General features: G+C 55.6%; 1 protein-coding gene across 1 annotated transcript in view; it reads left to right on the forward strand.

Moving 5' to 3' along the window:
• Sim2 (SIM bHLH transcription factor 2) overlaps positions 1–12,917 on the forward strand; it is a 40,814-nt gene that overhangs the window by 23,934 nt on the left and 3,963 nt on the right. Inside the window, exons 6-10 of the mRNA XM_070030658.1 lie at positions 339–538; positions 4,262–4,368; positions 8,946–9,093; positions 10,338–10,506; positions 11,776–12,184. Of these exons, the coding sequence (XP_069886759.1) occupies positions 339–538; positions 4,262–4,368; positions 8,946–9,093; positions 10,338–10,506; positions 11,776–12,184 (1,033 nt within the window). The remainder of the gene's footprint in view (positions 1–338; positions 539–4,261; positions 4,369–8,945; positions 9,094–10,337; positions 10,507–11,775; positions 12,185–12,917) is intronic.

Raw genomic sequence — 12,917 nt, forward strand, 5'->3', positions numbered from 1 at the left:
AGACCCAGGGCACTCTTGCTTGGCTTTTTCACTCAAAGATGGTCCTCTACCACTTGAGCCACAGTTCCACTTCCGGCTTCTTGGTGGTTTAGTAGAGAGAAGAGTCTCACAGACTTCCCTGCCTGGGTTGGCTTTGAAAGGTGATCCTCAGATCTCAGCCTCCTGAGCAGCTGGGATTCCAGGTGTGAGCCACAGGCTCCAGGTTGACACAACTTGGTTTCTGCTGAGCAGTGGCTTGTTTGGCTTGTATGGCTCGGTCAGAGCTGGGCTGGGGAATCAGCCTGGGGAGGAGCTGAGTGCTGGGCCCCCGATGACATCCCCCCCCGCCCCTCCCCCAGGTCATCCACTGCAGCGGCTACCTGAAGATCAGGCAGTACATGCTGGACATGGCCTTGTACGACTCCTGCTACCAGATTGTGGGGCTGGTGGCCGTGGGCCAGTCGCTGCCGCCCAGCGCCATCACCGAGATCAAGCTGTACAGCAACATGTTCATGTTCAGAGCCAGCCTCGACCTGAAGCTCATCTTCCTGGATTCAAGGTGAGTCCCCAGCCTGCCGCCACCCCCACTTCATGTGCGGGCACTGGCCCCGAGGGCAGCGTGCCCAGAGCCACGCCAGCACCGAGGGCCGGCCGGAGACCTGCGAGAGGACCGAGTCCAGCCACTGGTGCCTGCTCTCAGTGAACTAACGCATCGTGGCTGAGTCACCTCCGTGGGGTCGCTGTGCAAATATGTGGCAGAGCACAAGTTTTCTTTCTTTTCCTTCTCACTTTTCTTTTTCCTTTCCTTCCTTTTCTCTTTCTTCCTTCTTTTCCCTCCATCCCTCCCTCCTTCCTTCACTCCCTCCCTCCCTCCCTCCCTCCCTCCCTCCCTCCCTCCTTCCTTCACTCCCTCCCTCCCTTCTTCCCTCCCTCCCTCCCTCCCTCCTTCCTTCCTTCACTCCCTCCCTCCCTCCCTTCTTCCCTCCCTCTCTCCTTCCTTCCTTCCTTCCTTCCCCCCTCCCCCCTCTTATTGTGCCAGTACTTGGGCTTGAACTCAAAGCCTGAGCATTCTCCCTTAGCCTCTTCACTCAAGGCTGACACTTGAGTGAAAATCAGAGGTAGGACTCATGGTCTTTCCTGGCTGGCTGGCTTCAAACCCTGGTCCTCTCCGCCTCCTGAGTAGCTGGGATTACAGGCCGGAGCCAGCAGCGCCTGGCTGGTTGAGTTTATTGTGGATACCCCCAAGAGGGAGGGAGGCGAGCGGACTGGGTGAGCACTGCTTAAAGAGTGGAAGAGAAGGAATCTTCCTAGTGCTTCCGGCCCTGCAGTCTTTTGTGCTGAGTATCGGGACACTTCTAGCAACATCTGTTGGCCAGTCTTACAGGAGGGACTGAGGAGGGTGGCCAGATGTGTGCCAGGGAGCCCTGCACTGCCACCACAGGCTTTGTCCTTCTGCTGCTCCGTGGTCTTTGCCGCGGGGGGTCGGGGGTGGGGGGGAGGGGGCTGGTCAGGCCCTGGGAGGTCAGCAGGGGCCGGGCCAGTGCAGAGAGGTCGCTGTCTGTGTCCACATATCAAAAGCCACCATGGAGGTGGGGCCAGAGGTCCAGAGCCCCAAGTCTCAGGAGTGAGGAGAGGGGCTTTAGAGGCGGACACTGTACCCCAGCATGTTCCAGATCGGCTGCACTCCCATAACCTGACCTGGGGGCCTCGGGGCGTTCCCTGGGAAGCTGTAGCTGGTGTCATTGCGAGTATGAGTAAGCCGGTGATTGGGGGTTTGGCAGACCAGGCAGGGCTTGGGATTGGGGTCTTCAGACTCCAGACAGCATCCTGCCAATCACGACCCTGACCCTGTAATTGTGCCCTTTGATGAGAACGTGAATGGCTGCGCTTCTGATGTGGGTAGGCATCAGAGCACCACAGAAGGACGAGTCACCAAACACGACTCTGCAGCTCTCAGCGGGTTAGGACCCCACACCAGGCAGAACGGAAGTGAGAGGCGATGAGAGGCCACGGGTTCACATCCCGGTGAGGCGGTTTCCTGGCTCAATCCCAGCTCACATTTCCTATCCGGGAGGCCAGGGCCCTGGTCCCCATCTCCTCCCCGCCCCCCAGCTGCCCTCCAGAGCTGACTTTTCCTTAGTCCTCACCTCCTTCGGAGTCTCTTGTCCCTCTCCATCTGTCCAGAATGCCTGTCACCAAGACAGTTAAGGTCACTTCTCCTGACGGGAGCCTGGGAAAGGAAGCCCTTGTCACATGCACAGAGCACACCAGGGCCAGGGCCAGGGCTGGTGGGCGGGGCCAGGGCCAGTGGGCGGGGCCAGGGCCGGTGGGCGGGGCGTTCAAGGGCTAAAGTGTGACATGAATGAGGAAGAAGAGGGGTCATACCTCAGAAACGCCAGCAAAAGCTTCAGCTTTCTGGAGCTCGCGGCCTGCCTCCCACACGGCACTCACTGGAGGTTGTCATTCCAGGGTCTGGGCGCTCCCATAATCCCCCTGACATGAGGGTTAAGCCTGTCCACACCCCCCCTCCCCCCCCACCCCAGTTCTCATCAGGAGAAACCAGCCAGCTGGAGAGGCCCGAGGCCCACTGTGCTGATGAGCAGTGTCCAGTGTAAGTCGGCGCCAGTGGCTCACGCCTGTAATCCTAGCTACTCTGGAGGCTGAGATCTGAGCATTGTGGATCAAAGCCAGCCTGGGGAAAAAAAGTCTGTGAGATTTATCTCCAGTTAATGAGCAAAAAATTGGACATAGAGGTATGGCGCAAGTGGTAGAGTGCCAGCCTTGAACAAAAAGCTACTTGAACGCCTGAGGCCCTGGGTTCAAGCCCCTGTACTGGTACAGAAATGCACCAACAACACTGTTTAGTATAGAGTAGGGATGGAAACATCCATACGTACACTAGCCAGCAGGTAGCAACAAACCCAGGTGCCTATCGAGGTGAGTGGAGGAACAACACACGAGAGGGGGATAGACTATTATTCAGCCGTGAAAGAATGACATCTGACACATTACAACGAGAATGGACCGGAGGCGAGGTCAGGGAAGAAGAGCCTCTGCTGGGCAGACCAGCCCACCACGCGGCAGCCCGCTTCAAATCCACCACACACCGGCTCACAGACTGCCTGGTGGGAGGAGCAAAGGGGAGATGGGGGCAGCACAAAGCCAGAGCCCAGGGCTGAGGCAAACAACCATTTTCTGGGTCTTGCTGCTGCTCGTTCTTCTGAGTGGCCTTCACTTTCTCTTTGTCGGTAAAATCTTTGCTACTGTATTATAACAGTGCTGCCGTTCCCTCCTTTATTGCGAGGCTGTGGAGAAGAATCTTCCACAGCGGGCATCAGAAGATAGGTCCCAGAGGCCTTGTGCTGTGTCCTTCTACTTCGAGGACGCATCTAGCGTAGACACATGGGACAGAAGTTGAACGGAGGAGCTCCAGGCACTGGTGGCTCACGCCTGGAACCCTAGCAGTTCAGGAGGCTGAGATCAGAGGATCATGGTTTGAAGCCAGCAAAGTCCTCAAGACTCTTATTTCCAGTTAGCCTCTAAGAAGCCAGAAGTGGAACTGTAGCTCGAGTGCTAGAATGTCATCTTTGAGTGAATGAGCTGAGGGGACAGGTTCTGAGTTCAAGCCCCAATACTGGCGGAGGAATAAAAGTGGGAGTGGACTGACTAGAGGAGACCAGAGACGTGGCGGGGGGGGGGGGGGGTAGGGCTAAGGAGCCAGGGACTCCCGGGGAGGCATTGCTCAGTGTGTGATGGCAGCGTTGGCATCACCAAAGTGGTCAGGGTGCTGGTTGCACAATCACAAGAATGTCGTTCAGACTACTGACTTACAGCTAAAATGTACAGCTAAAATAGTAAGTTTTAGCAGAGTAAATAACCGAGGCTCACATAGGACTGTTGCTGCGGCGCTCCGGTAAGTTCTTGCTCACGGTGACAGCTCTGCCCAGTGTGGAATCAGAGTTCGAGCCTAAGGGAGCTCAGAGAAGCTGACCCCGGAGAAAGGCCACCCACTCCTGCCATCACACACAGGCTTCCAGCCAGCGCGGTGGCGCATTCCCGCGCACAGCGCTCCATCCTGCCCGGGGCCAGAGTTCAAAGACTTGCTTCTTATTAAAAAAAAAAAAAAAGACCATGTCTCAGTTTCCAAAATCAACAGCTCCCACCCCCCCCCCCCCCAGCCATGAGTCTTTTAGCACTTGATTAGTTGGCAAAACCAATATTAGTTTAAATGAAAGACAGATCTACCCAGTGGCGTGACTCACGGAGCGGCCTCCTCCCGCAGGGTGACGGAGCTGACGGGCTACGAGCCGCAGGACCTCATCGAGAAGACGCTGTACCACCACGTGCACGGCTGCGACGCCTTCCACCTCCGCTACGCACACCACCTCCGTGAGTAGCAGCTTCCGGCCGGGGGAGGGGAGGCCGTGCGGGACCAGGAGCAGACACAGCCCTTGCTTGGTGCCATCATTGTGCCAGATGTATGTATGAATCGGACAGACCAGTGTGACCTTCTCTACCTCTGGAGCAGCAGCCTCCCCTTCCCCTCCCCATCGGCAGGTTCTCCAGCGCCTGTGGGCAGCTGCTCAGTAGAACTGGCAGGGATGGTTGCTGTGGCATTGGTCCAGTTGTAGACCGAGGATCGGGAACACTGGCTGTTCTAGAAAAGCTGGTCATCCTTTGCAATAGCATCACAGTTGATCAGACACTCGTGGAACCCTTCTTAGATTATCAACCTGGGAGGACGGCTCTCATGCTCAGCATCTTGGTTTTACCCCCTGAGGTGCAGAGGGTAGAGCCTCGTGCCCAAGGTCGCCAGCCTGGAGGTGGCAGAGCGGAGCCGCTGAGCTCCGCCCTGCTGGGCGTTCAGGGGAGGCCGCATGGCTCCCCAAAAGAAGATGTAGCTCTCCACACATAGTGTTTGATTTGCCAGTGCTGTTTGGGAACATCTGGACGTGCGGCGGGTGCTCTGGACACCTCGGTGTTCACAGAAGTGAGGGTTTCCTTCTAGAATCCAAATGGAGGCCAAGAATAATTGGGTGGATTGGAATGCCCCCCCTCCTGCCATCCTGCCCAGTCAGGCCCAGGGTGCTGCTTAATGGGGTACTGCTTAATGGGGTTCTGCTTAATGGGGTTCTGCTTAATGGGGTGCAGATGGTCAGAAGAGCTGGGGCTCCTAGAGGGCCCACAAGACGTGTTCCCATACTGCCTTCGGTCAGCGTCTCAGGTGATTGTGGGCCTAGTTGTTGTCCTGGCTTTTGTGTGGACCCCAGACCCCAGAACATGGTCACCATGGACAGAGCCCCACAACAACCAGGACTTGGGGTGAAGGGACATCTGGCCCCTAGACACAAACAGTTCATTTTTTTCTTCAGATGGCCAGATCATGGCCTCCTACACGCATGCGGTGATTGTCAAGAGCGGGCGTGCTCCGGGACGCGGGTGTCCGCGGGAGCTGTAGGTCATTCACCCTGTTAGGGGACCTGGAAACCCTTTTTAGCAGCAGGAAGAGGGTGTCACGTAGACAGTTGGGTATTTGGAAGACCGGAGTGGGTAGGTGCTGAGGGGAGAGGGGACAAAGGAGGTGCTGTGCAGCCCCAGGGGACTTAGGTAGAAAGTGACTGAAGCTGGCACTGCGGCTCACTCAGGCTGAGACTGAGGATCAAGGTTCGAAGCCAGCCTGGCATCAGAAGGTTTGTGACACTCTTCAATTAACCACCAAGAGAGGGGAAGTGGAGCTGTGGTGCAAGTAGTACAGTGCTAACCTTGAGCAGAAAAAGCTCAGGGACCACTCCTGGGCCCTGAGATGAAGCCTAGGACTGGTGCGTGCACGTGCGTGTACACACACACACACACACACACACACACACACACACACTGACTGAAATAGGGGGAGTGGAGTAGGACCTGAGCCAGGGATGAGGGGGGCACCCCCCCAAGTTCACTTCCAAGGAGTGTGTGGAGCTCCTGCGGCCTTCCCGGGCCAAGGCCCACTCTGGTGATGCCCAGCCCGCAGCAGCCGGCATCGGGAGGGAGCAGGTGCAGGTGGCGGCTCTGCCCAGCCTCTCCTCCTCCCCTCCCTGCCTCTGCCCGATTCCGCCGCTGAGGCCAACGTCCCCATGCGACAGGGCTGCCTCCCGGAGGCCGGTCTCCTTGCTGTGGACAGCGGCCTCTCTTCACTGTGTCTGGTCCTCGTCTCACCTTCTTTGTCTTCTTTTTTTGCGGGTGTTTGTGGGGCTTGAACTCAGGGCCGAGTGGGCCCTGTCTCTGAGCTCTTTTGCTCACGGCTAGCACACTACCACTTTGAGCCAGTTTTTGAGTAATTAATTAGAGATAAGAGTCTCACAGGGACTTTGCTACCCAGGCTGGCTTCACACTGAGATCCTCAGCTCTCAGCCTCCTGAGTAGCTAGGATACAGGCGTGAGCCACTGGTGCCCGTCCCTGACTCCTCTTCTTATGGAGAAGGTGACTCCTATCACCTAAGCACCTCCGGAAGGCCCTGTCTCCCGCAGTGAGGGAGGACTGAGGAATGAATTGGTCATTAGGGTGGACTTTGACTCCTGTGTCCTCTCTCTTTTATGGGAGAGGCTAGCTTGAGGAGACAGGTGGCAAGTCTGAGAAGTTGTGTGTGCACTGTTTTGTGTGCGTGTGTGAGTGAGTATGTGTGTGTGCGTGTGTGTGTGTGTGTGTGTGTGTGTGTGTGTATCCCTCCTGAGGCTTGAACTCACTTCCAGCTTTTTGATGATTAATTGGAGATTAGATGTACTTACATTCCTTTTGTTCTTGGTCGTGGGGCTTGAACTCAGGGCCTGGGCTGTCTCTGAACTTTATCACTCAAGGCTAGCTAGCATTCTACCACTTATGCCACAGCACCTTTCTGGCTTTTCGGTGGTGAATTTGAGATAAGAGTCTCAGGGACTTTTCCTGCTCTGGCAGGCTTTGAACTGTGATCCTCAGAGCTCAGCCTCTGAAGGAGCTAGGATGACAGGCTCGTGAGCCAGCAGCGCCCAGCACAACTTTGTCCTTAACCAGCTAGTCCGTGCCTCACAGCTCCCTGCAGTGCACGCTGGCGCGTGGCTCGCGTGCGTTGTTCCTTGTGGTGAGAGCTGGGTCCATGGCCGGGACCAACTGACCTTACCTAGAATTTCTGTACCAAAGTGACCTTGGAAAACCAGGCTGGCTGGGCACCGATGGCTCACACACACCTATGTTCCCAACTACGATGAAGGCTGAACGCTGAGGACTGTGGTTCAAAGTCCACCCAGGGAGGAAAGTCTGTGAGACTCTTATCTCTAGTTAACCAGCAAAAAGCCAGAAGTAGAGCGGTGGCCCCGGGACCAGCAAAAAAAAAAAAAAAAAGGAAAGCCAGAATGTCTGGCTTTCATCTAAAGCACAAACCACCCCACACTCAGAACCAGCGTAGGCCATGGTGCTTGACATACCAAGGCAGACAGGAACGCGGTGCAGGGCCTCTGCTTGTGGGGGCTCACGGCTCAGGGGACACCTGGCCTCAATACGGCTCTAGCCTGGGATCATTTGGGGCAGTTAATGAAGGGTGATAGGAGGAAGGACTTCATGACATGACTAAGCGAGGGGGAGGGGCAGTCTGCGGTGCAAACACAGACCACAGGCTGAGGCCAGACAAAGACACTGCAGTCACAGACCACAGGCTGAGGCCAGACAAAGACACTGCAGTCACAGACCACAGGCTGAGGCCAGACAAAGACACTGCAGTCTTGCTTTGCATTCAGGAAGGAGGATGGTGGGTGAGACTTCCCGGCTTGGCAGTAGGGAAGGGAGCTACAAATTATGGAGTACGATGCAGCCACTAAAATGATGGCCAATTGGAATTTATAACATTATGGGAAATGCATATGATACGATTTGAAGAAAAGACAAAAGGTCTAGAGAAGAACCTTAATTGTGAAAAAATGGGCACACCATAAACGCACGTGTGCGCACACGCGTGTGTACACACACTCACGCAGACATGCTTCCATCTCCACGCACGGATCTCAGCGCTGGGTGTGTGGCTCCGCGGTAGAACACTTGCCTAGCACCTGTGTGAGGCACTGAGTTCAAACCCCAGAATGTAGGAGAGGAGACACAGCCCTGAGCGCTTCACTCAGCTTTGTCCTACTCCAGGCCCCCGCCTGCCATCCTGACACCTGTGAGGGGGGTCATGGCTATGGGCATGCTGAGGCTTTGGGGATGCTGCTCAGTAGCCCCAGGTTTGTCCTGTGCATAGACCATGAGGTTTCATGACCTATGTCCTGGGGCCGTGCTGTAAAAGAGCTGCAAAGGAAGTGGCCAGAGGCCAGGGGGTAATGGGGAAGAAAAGAATCCAACTCTCCACTGACGTTTTATTTTGTTTCTCTCTCCCTTCCCCTCTTCCCCCCCTTTCCCTTCTCTGAGATCAGGACTCAAACTCGGTATCTGATGCTTTTGTTCATTTGCTGGTGCTCCACCACCTAAGCCATGCTTCCAACTCTATTTTTTTTGTCAGTCGTGGGTCTTGAACTCTGGGCTTGTCCCTGAGCTCTTCAGCTCAAGGCGAGCGCCCTACCACATGAACCATAGCACCACTTTGGTTTTCTGGTAGGTCATTGGAGAGAAGAGTCTCACAGACTTTCCTGCCTGGGGTTGGCTTTGAACGATGATCCTCAGATCTCAGCCTCCTGAGTAGCTAGGATGACAGGTGGGAGCCACCAGCGCCTGGTCTAGGTTCCTCACTCTTAGCATTTTGGATACTAGAAAGCAAATCAGAGTTCTTAATGTGAGAGGTTGTTCCACGGATGAGTGTGTACGTGTGTGTGTGTGTGTGAGTGTGAGAGGTTGTTCCATGGATGAGTGTGTGTGTGTGTGTGTGTGTGTGTGTGTGTGACAGAGAGCGAGAGTGCGTGTGCATGTAGGTTCCCTCCTCTGTCCGCCCTCCCAGGGCCTTACCTGCGTCACCTTGTGTTTGCAGTGCTGGTGAAGGGCCAGGTCACCACCAAGTACTACCGGCTGCTGTCCAAGCTGGGCGGCTGGGTGTGGGTGCAGAGCTACGCCACGGTGGTGCACAACAGCCGCTCGTCCCGCCCCCACTGCATCGTGAGTGTCAATTATGTCCTCACGTAAGTCAGCCCTATTGGTTTCTCTCCTGCTCTCTCCTCCCGTCTGTCCCTCATCCCATCGCCTGAGCAGCACCATGTCCCCATCCCGCTCCCTCGCTCGCTCTCTCTCTTTCTGAAACTGTTCATTTGTCTCCTTGTTTGGTTTTGTTGGAACAACCCAGCAGCTGGGGAAGGTCCTATTGTTGATGTGCAGTGACGACGGCCAGAGTACTGGGCAGGGCGGGGACGGGACAGAGCGGAGGCCTGGCGTGGCTCACGTCCCAGCGCAGAGCCCAGGCCAGGGCACGGAGGGCACAGCCCTGTCTCCACAGGTCCCCCGATCAGGGATAAAACCTGGGCTCTCGTGGCCACAAGCCCGTGGGTCACCTTGAACACCGCCTACCATTTCCCCCCATCTTCCTGTATCACTTGATGCAAATGACAGCAAGTATGTGACTCTCTAAATCCCACTCCTGGGATTTTCAAGTCCATGTTTTCAAGTCCATTTTCTTTCTTTTTAAAACAAGCCCTTGTGTAGCCCGGGGTGGCCTTGAGCTTGTCATCCTCCTATCTGAGCATCCTGAGTGCCAGTATTTCAGGCATCCACCGCTGTACCTGGCTCAGGTGCAGATTCTTCGAAGGCCACCAGAAACAACAGGACTGAGACTTTCCCAAGAATGTATATTCCATTTCCATACGCATTAACTTCCGCAGGAAACCACCCCGCCCCCCGGCTGTGGCCCCAGTGAGGATTTGGGCTATGGGTTCTTTCCATCGCTACAAGTTTTGGAAGTTATTTTGGTAAAATCTTTCCAGGAGAAGACTAGCTCCTTGGTTACTTCTGGACAATTAGGCGTCGTGGCCTTGTGGGTGATTCTCCTTCCATGAAGACTTTGCTGACTTGGCTTGTCCAGGCAGAGATGCTCCCCAAAATGACCCTGGGGGGGATGGACCCCGGCAGCTGGCCGCACTCACTCCATGCTCCGGGGGTGTTGTGCAGGGAACAGCGAGGCTCGGCATACACAAACTGCCCGAGGCGTGCTCAGTGGATGGCGTTTCCGCTCTTTTGGCTGGTCAGCCTTGCCAGGCTGCCTGGGAGGTGCCTTGGGGCTGGATGAGGTGGCACAAAGCCGTGCCCACCTCCTGTTGTCCCCACCAGACTGCGCCCACCTGGGGGTGGGCGTGGGCGGGGCCTAGGCTGCAGCCAGGAAAGCCAGGCTTCGGGAGCCCTTGCCCGCCCCCTGACTCCCGCTCTCGATTTCCAGGGATGTTGAATACAAGGAACTTCACCTGTCGCTGGACCAGGTGTCCACTTCGAAGCCCCAGGACTCGTGGCGGACTGCCTTGCCTACCTCACAAGAAGCCAGGAAATTAGCGAAACCCAAAAGTACAAAGATGAAGACAAAGCTGAGAACAAACCCTTACCCCCCACAGGTAACAAGCCTGCCCTGCAGCAGGGAGGGGGGGTGGCATCTGTTCCCGGGGGGCCCCAGGACACCTGGCCCCATTAAGAATGGTGACTCTGATAGCGGGGGTGTCCGGCTATGAAAATAATAGCAAATAAACGAATCAATAAGAAAAATATTGGACACTGGTTTTTACACATATCCTAGCTACTCAGGAGGCTGAGACCTAGAGGATAGAGGTGTGAGGCAGCCTGGGCAGAAAAACACACGACTCCTATTAACCAGCAAAAAAGCTAGGCTAGTGGTATGGCTCAAGTGGTAGAGCACCAACTATTAGCCAAGCAAGAACACCATCATGAGTTCAATCCCTGATAATTGTGTGTGTGATGCACACAAATAAGTATATAAATGTATATAAATAAATATATATGTATATATATTCTTTTTTCCTCCCTCCCTCCGTCCCTCCCTCCCTCCCTTCCTTCCCTCCTTTCTTCCTTCTGGGCTAACAATGTGGTTTAGTGGTAGAGTGCTTGCCTAGCATGCATGAAGCCCTTGGTTCAATTCCTCAACACCACATAAACAGAAAAGGCCGTAAGTAGCACTGTGGCTCAAGTGATAGAGTGCTAGCCTTGAGCAAAATTAGCTCAGGGACAGAGCCCAGCCCTGAGTTCAAGCCCCAGAACTGGCAAGAAAAAAGAAAGCTTCCTTGCTTCCTTCCTTGCTTGCTTGCTTCCTTCCTTCCTTCCTTCCTTCCTTCCTTTCTCCCTTCCTTCCTTCCTTTCTCCTTCCTTCCTTTCCTCTTTCCTTCTTTTCTTCCTTTAAAATGAAAACACAGCCAGTCACCAGTGGCTTCTGCCTATAATCCTAGCTACTCTGGAGGCTGTGATCTGAGGATTATAGTTCAAAGCCAGCCTGGGCAGGAAAGTCTAATATTAGACTCTCATCTCTAATTAACCACTAATAAGCCGAAGGTGGAGTTGTGGATCACAAGTGGTAGAGTTCTAGCCTTGAGCAAAAAAACCTAAGGGATTGTGCAGAGGCCCTGAGTTCAAACCCCAGTATTGGCTCAAAGAAAAGATGAAAACTTTCCTTTAAAAAATGCTGTTTTTGTAAGTGGCTGCGGGAGCTGCGGGGTCCCTGACTCAGGGCATGCGGCCGGCTCAGGGGGACGAGCTTTGCCCCTGGCGCCGGCACAGGTGCAGCCCAGCCCGCGCGGGGCCCGGCCTGGTGAGATGGGCCTTGCGCGGCCCATGGCCACTCACCCCGCGCCCGCATTGTCTCCCTTGCCACACAGCAGTACAGCTCGTTCCAAATGGACAAACTGGAATGCGGCCAGCTGGGAGACTGGAGGGCGAGCCCCCCTGCCCACGCCGGGGCTCCCCCAGAACAGCAGCCCTATTCAGAAGGCGGGGATCTCCTGTACGCGCCGCCCTACAGCCTGCCCTTCTCCTACCATTACGGACCCTTCTCTCTGGACTCACACGTCTTCAGCAGCAAAAAGCCGGTGCTGCCGGCCAAGTTCGGGCAGCCCCAGGGATCCCCGTGCGACGTGGCCCGCTTCCTCCTCAGCACGCTGCCCGCCGGTGGCGAGTGCCAGTGGCACTATGCCAACCCCCTAGTGCCTAGCAGCCCATCCCCGGCTAAACACCTGCCCGAGCCGCCTGTGAACGCAGCCCGGCACAGCCTCGTGCCCAGCTACGAAGGTGAGTCCTGTTGCCAGCCCCCCTCCTCGAGGAGCAGGAGGGGGGCCGGGCCCTCAGAACAGGGCTGGGCTGCTGGGAAAGAAGTCCTCACACGCTGGGCAAATTCCCTGCTTCCGAGCTTTCCTCGCATCCTTCACGAGAGGGAGGACTGGGTGGCCGGCCACGCATGTCTCAGACAAGGGAGGAGGAGAACCCGAGTGTCCATCCTCCTGTGACCCCAACCCCATCCACTCTCCAGAAAGGAAACAGTGGCGGTCACAACCAGCCCTGCCCTCCGAAGCCCGGCCACCCACACGAAGCCCAGCCCCCCAGTTACATGTCTTTTACTCTGTCCCAAAGTGAAGATAAGAGGCTACCGCTTTGGGTGCGCTCGAGGCTCGCCTTTTTTTTTTTTTTTTTTTTTTTTTGCTTATGTGGTGCTGAGGAATCGAACCCAGGGCCTCAGGCATGCAAGGCAAGCACTCTACCACTGAGCCAACTTCCCAGCCCCCTCGAGGCTCGCCTTTAACTCTGGCTACTTGGGTGCCTCGGATCTGGGCATCACCGTGTGATGCCAGCTGGCAGAAACATTCCGGAGACTCTTATCTCTAGTTAACCAAAATGCCTGAAGTGGAGGTTTGACTCAAGTTATAGAGCACCAGTCTTGAGTGAAAAAGCTAAGAACCCAAGGCTCTGAGTTCAAACCCCAATACACACACATGCACACACACACACACACACACACACACACACA

This window comes from Dipodomys merriami, unplaced genomic scaffold (genome assembly GCF_024711535.1).
Source record: "Dipodomys merriami isolate MVZ:Mamm:240054 unplaced genomic scaffold, mDipMer1.0.p SCAF_2, whole genome shotgun sequence".
Lineage (NCBI taxonomy): Eukaryota > Metazoa > Chordata > Mammalia > Rodentia > Heteromyidae > Dipodomys > Dipodomys merriami.